The sequence below is a fragment of the Psammomys obesus genome, unplaced genomic scaffold (assembly GCF_907164565.1).
Source record: "Psammomys obesus unplaced genomic scaffold, mPsaObe1.curated_primary_1811, whole genome shotgun sequence".
Classification (NCBI taxonomy): Eukaryota; Metazoa; Chordata; class Mammalia; order Rodentia; family Muridae; genus Psammomys; species Psammomys obesus.
The window spans coordinates 2,326,186-2,335,578 of NW_026591918.1; the positions used below are offsets into that span (position 1 = coordinate 2,326,186).

General features: G+C 48.2%; 1 protein-coding gene across 1 annotated transcript in view; it reads right to left on the reverse strand.

The window, feature by feature from the left end:
- Nucleotides 1-4,930: 4,930 nt before the first annotated feature.
- LOC129680628 (disks large homolog 5-like) overlaps nucleotides 4,931-9,393 on the reverse strand; it is a gene marked incomplete at its 5' end in the record, with an annotated part of 5,142 nt that continues 679 nt past the window's right edge. Inside the window, 3 exons of the mRNA XM_055612320.1 lie at nucleotides 4,931-5,472; nucleotides 6,520-6,622; nucleotides 7,643-7,829. Of these exons, the coding sequence (XP_055468295.1) occupies nucleotides 6,521-6,622; nucleotides 7,643-7,829 (289 nt within the window). The remainder of the gene's footprint in view (nucleotides 5,473-6,519; nucleotides 6,623-7,642; nucleotides 7,830-9,393) is intronic.

Below are 9,393 nucleotides of genomic sequence, written 5' to 3' on the forward strand. Positions count from 1 at the left end.
TAACAACTTACACACATACAATACAAGTAAGATAATAAACTCCCAGTGCTAGTCCCTATAACTCATGCACAAGCAGACAAAGGGTTTAGCAGTGACAGAAATGCCAGAGCTAAGTTGCACGGATGTGCCTGTTCTAGGATGTCCATGGCCTGTGTCAGTTTCCGGGACTCTCTCTAATGCTTCAACCCTCTGGTTCCCTCAAAGCCTTGCCCAGAAATATTTAGCTACCGTGTTGAGCTGGGGAATCCAGATTCTAGACGACCCTCCATGGCCAAGAAGTCCCTCAGTTGTTTTATAGATGGATAAGGATCCACTCCTGAAGTGACTAGAAAGGCTCCTTTTGCTTGGAGTTAGCATTAAGTCACAGGAATTGTACCTTAAGAAGAAGAGTTGGGCCTTAGAGAGGGAAACATTACATTCAAGTGAGGCTAGGTTTTGAAGAGTTATAATGTGAAGGTTTGTTTTTTAAGATCTTGAAAAACTGAATTCAATCCCTCTCTTAGCCATGTGAGAAAACACAACATAGAAACATACTAGATGGAGAAAGCAGGCTTCATGCCACCCAGAATCTGCTGGTGTCTTAATCTTGACTTGGCAACCTCCAGCAGCACAAATGATCAACTTCTATTTCTTTCATAACTTATCAAACATGAGGTGTTTTTAAAGGTCAGGAAGAAAACAGAATACCTGGATACGTAAACCGTCTGGCTATGGCTCCATCACCCACAGCTATGAGAAGGGTGATTTGCTGTGTGGACAATTCAGGTGGCATTTGGCTTTGCATTGTTTTTTTTTTTTTTTGTTTGTTTTTGTTTTTCTAAGACAGGGTTTCTCTGTGTAGCCCCTGGATGTCCTGGATGTCACTCTGTAGACCAGGCTGGCCTCAAACTCACAGATCCACCAGCCTCTGCCTCCCACATGCTGGAAATAAAAGCACGCCACCACAGCCCAACAATATTTTTTCCTGCTCATTTTCAATATATTAACTCACTGGCTTCTGGGCCACTCAGAATGATGTAATGCATGAGAGTGCAGGTGCCCCGTGAAGAGGCATATATTTGAGTTGGATTATTTGGCTCCCAGTTACTCTTTAGGAAGGATTAGGAAGTGTGGCCTTGTTGAAAAATGTGTGTCACTGGGGGTGGGCTTTGAGGTTTCAAAAGTGCAAGCCAGGCCAGTCTCTCTCTGTGTCACTCTCTGTGTGTCTTTGTCTCTCTGTCTCTACCTCTCTGACCCTCTCTCTGTCTCTGTCTCTCTGTCTCTGTTTCCTTCTCTCTCTGACTACAAATGGAGGTGTAGAGTCCTAGCTACCGCTCCAGTGTCATGCCTGCCATGCCTGCTGTGCCCGCCACGCCTGCCTGCCTGTCCTGCCAGGCTTCCTACCGTGATGGTCCTGGACTAGCCCTTCAAACTCTGAGCAAGCCCTCATTTACATCCTTTTCTTTTATAAACAGCTGTGGTCGTAGTGTATCGCCACGACAATAGAAAAAGAAACTAAGGCAGTGGGTGTCTCAGCAGCCCCAATCTGGTGCTGGAGTCCTAGAGAGCTGCCAATTTTCAGTGCACATTGGAATCCAGAAGCAGCTTCTGACACCAGCTAAGGGAGGGCGCACAACACTTGAACTTGCCAGTGAGAGTTACAACAGGCAGACAGAAAAGCAAAAGCTTCCTTCTTCTGTGTATTTTTTGGACCACCTTTGGAAGGTGTGGCTCATTTGGGGTGGGTCTTCTGCTTCAAATTATCCAGACTTATGGTGAGTCTCCACTTCAAATAATTCAACCAAGGAAAATCCCTCTCATGTGCACCAGCTGCCTGGGTTTCAGTTAAGCATGCATTTAAAAAGTATTTTTTTATTCACTCTACAGCCTGATTGCAGCACTCTTTCCTAGTCTTTTCCTAAATCTTTTCATGTTTGGGGAAAGGCAGTGGGTAACAGAACCCTCATGGTCCAGCAACAAAGCCCTTTGGGTTCCTTTCTGTTTTGCCAAGGTGGTGTGACTTCCAAAAATCTAATATCTGATTACAGAACTGGCAAGTTACGCTCTGGTGCCCATTGCTGATCGGTGTACCTGTGTCTCCCTCTCAATGTGTGATGGTTTAGTTAACTAGACTTGCCAGCCAGTGCTTGAGTGATGTGTAGACATGTGCTGTGAACATCCTCCTTGACCTCTGTAAACTTCCACCCAGTTTCTCTGGTGTGTGTGCTGCAGCTTGGGCGGGTGCTGTGAGGTCCCTCTAATGCGTAAAGGGGCTGACTTTTGGTGGGGGTGACAGCGGCCCAGCTTCAGGCACGGGACTGGCTGATCAGCCCTCCACCCTCAAGGGTTGTTGCCACACACTTGTGGCCATGCCCCATGTCTAACAGCCACCATTAACTTAGGAAGCGTTGGGAACCCAGGTCGTACTGGCCTGGCCTTGAGCTCAGAGACCTGCTTACCTCTGTCTCTTGGGATTAAAGGCCTGTCTGTATTTCTACCAGAGAAGCCATGTTGCTATATAAAATCCCTCAACACAAAGTGGTGGGAAAGTTGACAGAGAAATCTGTAGAAAGATGACCTGACTTGGCCCTTTGTGTTCTCAGGACCTGTCACCCAAAAGTGACAGGATTAGGGGGGCTGAAAGCTTGGTCTGTCTGACAACCCAGCCTAGGTTTCCCAGAGCAGGCAGTCCCCTCCCTTGCCACTGAGCACAGACAAGAACATGGAGGCAATCGCTTGGGCCTGGGGATATGAAGGGCTTAGGTAGCAGTCAGAGGAAACTCCCCTGGCTTAAATGCAAGCACAGTCACAAACCTGTTTGACTCTTTCTGGAGGAGTCTTCATGGGGCCTGGCTCACTGGAGTCTTACTGATAAGAGTCTCTGTGGGGCACATGCAGGTTTAGTATCCCAGAGGGCCTGCCCTGAGAGTCTGTGCCAAAGCCCAGCAATCTGGATGTCAACATGCCCCTCTGGTGTCTCATGTACAGTCTAGAGATATATCTGCTCTGAGCTGAAAAAATCACTTTTGAGAGCAAAAGGTTTGAAGAGATTAAGTTAGCCTGGGTGACTCCATTTTGATATGAGGAGTCATCTTGACCAGGGGCTGAACTCAGGTATCACAGAATGTGCTCTTGGCAGAAAACAAACTTAACTTTCCTAGAAAATAGAGACAATCTCCCTGGCAACAATCAATAAGAATCGGTTGGGAAAATTCTCCCCAGAGTTCCAGATGTAATTTAGAAGAATGGCAATTGTGATTATGTAGAAGGTCACCTCACCTCTATGGCTTTTACCCAATCCTGTCATGTCAAGGCATGAACACCCCCCCCCCACTTGCTCTCATGGAAACCCCCTGCTTGTGGTTTTTCCCTTTAAAAAACCCTGCTCAAAAACAAAACAAAACAAACAAACAAAAGACCTTGCTCACTCAGGGCTCTGGGTCCCACTTCAGTGAGACCTGGGTCCCCAGTTTTGATTTCGTAATAAAGCTGTCTTGCTCTTGCATAGAGTCATCTCCTGGTGGTCTCTGAGGGGCTCATGATCCTGGCATAACAGGTTCTGTGCACACAGATAAGTACTGGAGAAGCCAGAGAAAGTTAAACATTCAGATTTAAACTTCAAAGATGTTGACTAGTCTCCCAGCAGGCATGGTGAGAAAAGATGTGGTTTACAGTCTGATGAGCATTTGCAATTTGTAGAGGCAGGTTTCACCCCTATCACCCAGACATTATGTTTGTTTATCCAATATGCTTTCCCCCTAAATCTTGAGCATTGTTTCTGAATTTATTAAATCTATCGTCATGAGTGATGTCAGGTGTAGTTTACAACAGCCTAGGCGACTTCTCTATTATCGTAGGGCCTAGTGAAACCCTACCTCAGTTATTATCCCAGACCTTAAATCGTGAGTACTCTTTCTGCATCAACATTACCTATCTTTATGGGAGATTCCATATTTCCTTTAAAAGAGGTTCCATATAAACATGTCTTAAGCTTTGTGGTACACAGGGGAGTGAGCTAATACTTTCTTTTTCCTAAAGAGTGCTGTGTTTAAATATGACTAAAATAAAGGACCTGATGTCAGACTCTAGAAGTATGAACCAGTTAAGGACAGCTAATTCAAGATGGAAAGAGTTTCTTTGTTGTCTCTTTCTGGATCGTTTTGCTTCTGGCCATAAAGCCTTCAGGGACACCTGCACATCTCAGTCTCTGGGAATCCCACGTGTTTCTGAGACCAAAGTAAACTAAGAATAGAAGAGAACCTTCATTCCTCTGATATTCAAATAAGTCTTTCAACTCTGGAGTACCCCAAAGAGTTGATCTGCACATTCTTTTGGAAACATTCCTGGAGGTTACAGTGAGGTGAGAAAGAGGCAGACTTGGTTTTGGAAATTTGTGGCTAGCACAGGTGTGTGTGTGTGCGTTTTGGGTTGGCTTGATTTTTTTTTTTTTTTTCAGTGCTGAAGGCTGAACCCAGGGATCTGAGTATGCCAGGCTGCACTCTACCATGGGTGTAAATATTACCCCTTCTTCTGTGCCACATCTGTTGGCGCCTCCATAACTCAAGTTTCCCCATTTGCTCAGTAGAAAGACTAATAATTGTACATATGTCAAAGGGTGACTCTGAGGACTGAGACACATTGATGGAGAGCTGTTGAGACTGGGATGTAACGGGCTACACAGTGAGATTTGGGGTCTGTTTGCTCTTGTCTGGTGCTGAAAAGGAGGGCAGTGTTGGGTAGAAGGCATTTCATGGAGGAAGAAGCTGCCTCCCTGAATTAAGGAAGATCAGAAAGGTAGGGTAGAGCTCACAATCCCTGAAACCAGAGGAAGACCTTCCCTTCTCTGAGAAAGAGAGAGGGGAGGGGAGGAGAGGAAAGGAGGGAGAGAACTGGCATTGGGCTGTAAAGTATTAAACAAATGAATTTTTAAAAAGAGCAAAGCGTTGGAAATTTCATTTTAATCATAATAAAACACATTTTTTCCCAAAACAGTCTTTAAAAGGGTAGTCAATATAAAAAGCGAGTAGCCTAACCAAATTTCATAAAACAATAACAAGAATATGTAAAATCCAAATAAGAAAGGCAAAATCAAAACAACCAACAAGAAACACCAACAAAGAAAGAAAACCAAAACCAAAACCCACACAGAAAATGATGCTCAGCAGCCTTCTCTTACTGCAGATTTAGCAGGACACACCCACAGCCTGTGGCTGGTCTTGAACACTTAGTGGCAAAGGAGACACCAGTTCTCTCAAGGGGTGTTGTCACAAAAGCAAAGGGAATCAGACCCAGAAGCAGCCTGGCTGGCTCACTGGCTAGATAGAATCAGGGCCTGTTCACACAAGGGAAACCCATTCTGAGGAGGACTATTCCTCCCAGAAAGTCTGTGTTTCCTGGGGCTCAGCAGGTGGCTCCTGGTGCAGCAGCTCCTTCTGCAGGAGGCTCTCCTCATGGGCTATGGCCAGGTCCAGTTCAAGGAGCAGCTTTTCAGACCTGTGAGAGGAAGGCAGTTAAGACCCAGGCCTGGTAGGGACCTGCCATATCAGCCTTCAAGCTGCTACCTCCCATCACCTCAACTGTGCTGAACAGTCAACACTGATCTCCTAACTGAAGTCATTGTAATCCCAAGAAAGAACAGTCACACAGTATCTGGGCCTACAAAATGTTTCCATTTGACACGCAGGTCAGAATTGGATCTAGGAACTGGATGCTCTCCGTTCTGCTGCGAAGACTAGGACTTTCTCCTACAGTCCAGGGGCATCGTTATTTAAAATCACGGACCCTAATAATCAGATCTAAATAGAAGTTATTCATGATGACTCTCTGATGGATCACATCATTTTACAGAGAGAAACAATACAGCCTTGCAACTTGGGCACCTGAACAAGGTCATGAGGCTGGCTCATTCCTCCTGCTCAGGAGGCACCTTGCACCCAAGCATTATGCATGATGGAGCCTGTCATGCTGGAGCAGCATTTCTTGAGTTGTGTGCCTGCACAGGCTCTGGCACCACACTGAAAGCTCTGTTTTCCTAGGGACTAGAGCTGGGCAGACTGCATGCTGGCTGTCTGTGGGAGTGTGTTACAGAACACTCCCATCAAGGTTCTGATCATCCCTGTAGCAGAGACATCTGCCTGGCTTCATCCTGGAAACGCCTTAACCTAGTCTCTCCAGAGAACCCTTCTCACAGAAATGGGTAAACACTGCAGAGATCAGGGGATGTTCCTGAATAAAAATAAAATTTTAGCCTGGTGTGGTGTGCAGCCGTTGAGATCCCATCACTTGGGAGGGAGAGGTCGGCAGATCTCACGAGTTTAAGGACAGCCTGCTAGGAATATACTAAAGACTCAGAAGGTGTCAAACATCTTGTTTCCTGGACAGAAGTTCCTGTTGACTGGAGCGGCACAATACTTTGAGGTGTTCTTTCCCAGGAGTAGCTCTTAGCCTTGCTGATGAGCAAAAGCCCATAAAGACAGAGAGAGAATCCAAGAGCAGGGGACCCAGATGGCTTCACCTTCTCCTCCCAGCCGGGGCTCCTACCTCATCTGGAGCTCCTCAAGTGGATGCTGCAGCCTTCACGCTCAGTCCTGGAAGGCTGCTTCTGCTTCCTGGCGTTCTGCAGGGTTTCTCCAGTCTCCCGCTCCTGCTCACGACAAGATGGTGTTCTCAGCGGAGGGTTGCACACAGGCGTGCACACACTGTCATACAGGAGCAAGCACACACAGAGGACCCCAGAGCTTGCTGGCCAGCCAGGACAGCCAGAACAGCAGCTTCAGGGCAAGTGAGGAACCCTGTTGCAAGGTAGAAACTGACGTGAAAGACGCCCAATGGCCTCCTCTCGCCAATGCACACTGCACGACTGTCCACCCTGCCCAGAGGCTTCATGCTAGAAGAGCATGGAGTTCAGACTCAGCACACAAGCTCTTTCAGAATGCTCTCACAACTCTGTTATCCATCCCTTGGGAACGAAACTAGCTGTGAGGAGCTTGCTCTGCTTAGCCAGACTACGTTGAGGTGGGTAGAGCATTTTTTCCTTTGAAGTCTCTAGACTCTGACCTCATCAAACTGTCAAAAGTCCTCCACATTTCCCTTGTCATCTAGGCAGCTCCAGATTATAAACACTCCAAATAACTCCCAGAAAACAGGGCTGAGAAACTCTAATTCAGGCGTCTGTCAGTGTGAACTAAGAGCTGGGCAACAGAGGAGACCACGTTGGAGTGAGGAAGAATGGAGGAGGCCACACGATATCCAAATTGATGACGAGAAGCACTCATCCGGCATTACCACTAGGCTCTTCTTTTTGCCAGCTGCTTCCTACCTGTGATGTCACATGACCCTGCCAGGCCAAACAGCCACAGGACCCAGAGGGCACCACTGATCCGGGTACACTGCACTCCAGCTTTCCAGAGAACATCTAATTATGGGGTATCTCATTCCCCACACTGCTCTTTGGACTGCACCTTCAGCAGAACAGCAGGGTATGCCTGCCAGTAATTGACATTCTCACACTAGGCTAATTTCCCAGAATACTCATGCATTGACAGAGGAAGGAACAGTCATATTGCATGAGGTGGGCGGGTGGCTGGGTGTGTCTATTAGTAAGCAGGGTAATAGGTGAAAGTTCAGGTGTATAGATAAGTCCAGTGGGCAAATGGTCCCTGACCTTGTATAGTTCCTGGGTCTGGAGGTTGCAGGTCTCCTCCTCTTGGTCCTCACAGATCTGCTGCATGTCCACCAACTGGTGCTGCAGCAGGGCCCAATCCTCTTGCACTTTCTTGTTTTCCTGCCTCAGCATGTCCACCTTCCTCTTCAGCCGAGTCTGCTCCATTAGGAGCCGGCTGTGGAGATTGCTGGAAACACCGTCTGAAGAGTAAGCTTCTGCCGGCCTCCTCGTACACCCCCCCCCCCCCCCCCCCCCCCCCCCCCCCCCCCCCCCCCCCCCCCCACCCCCCCCCCCCCCCCCCCCCCCCCCCCCCCCCCCCCCCCCCCCCCCCGCCCCCCCCCCCCCCCCCCCCCCCCCCCCCCCCCCCCCCCCCCCCCCCCGCCAGCCTGCTCTTGCCATCACTTACCTTCAGGACCCCATGAACACCAAAAGGCCCAACAATTCCATGAGGACCTAAGGAGGAGCCCAATACCACCATGCCTGCTGCACTAAGAAGACCATGAAGAGAACAGCTAATTCATGAAAGAATAACAATACTGAAGTTCCACAACACTAACAGGGTTCCCTGTCCCTCCAAAAGAACGAGGAGTCTCCGCCTGTCCTTTACTGTACAAGGAGATGGGGCAACATCAAAAAATAGACGACAAGTGCCCTCAAGGTAGGAAAAGAGAACCGAGGGGGCACCTTCTATCTCCCTGTTCCACAACACTCAGCTCCGGAAAACCTTGTCTGAGTCCCAGAGGCCCAGGGACCTGGCACCTCTCTCATGCTGTGAATTGATTTCTATCTCGAGGCTCCTGAGGCTTGAATGAAAATTCTGGGAATGGCTAACAGTCTCTCTCATACTTTGCAAAACTGAGTCCAAAAGGCATAGGCATGCTGATGGCTAAGAGGCAGAAGGGACAGGACCAGAGCTGGGGACTCTCCAGCCCAGAATAACACAAGCAGAGATGGCTGTCCCAAAACTGTTGGGGTCCCTGACAGGCACTTACTGATAGAAGCGGGTCTCCCTGTCGAGATCCTTGAGGTTATGTAAAGCTTCAGTGTGCTCATGCTCCAAGCTCTGCAGGTTCAATGTCACCTTCTTATGTTGTATCTTGAGTCTCTCACAAAAAGGATTTTGCCTACTGTAGGGCCTGGCCCCAAATCAAAGAACCCCATGAATCCAGGCCTCATGGACCTCATGAACTCAGGCTGTGACCTAAAAAACCCAAGCTGAGAAGATGCCACATTCTGTACTGGTTCATTCTGCTGCGTATAAAGCTTGTTATCCTGGCCCCAGGCCAGCAGGGCCTGCAGGTACGCAGGTGAAAGACCCCCTGGCTGTATGAGTTCACTCAGCCTGGTGGGTTGTCTAGCCATTATATTCTCACAGGGCAAGTCCACAAATCTTGGCCACCAAAAACTGGTGATTTCATTTTTCCTGTGTTCAGAACAGTGATTCAAGGTCCTGGCTGACTGTTTCTACAGATTTGGACATAATTCTGGGGATGAGACAAAGTCCTGGGACATATTTATCAACTGCCCGAGGGATTCTACTATGCCTCCAATCTGACCACATAGGCTAAGTACAGCTTAAAGTGGGACACCCAGAAGTCAGCAGTGGCATCACGTTGAGACTGACATCCACAGGCCCCACATCAGACCACTGGCTCCAAAAGTCTAGAGGAATACACACACATGCAAATGTGTTATATACCCCTCCACACACACACACACACACACACACACACACACACACACACACACAC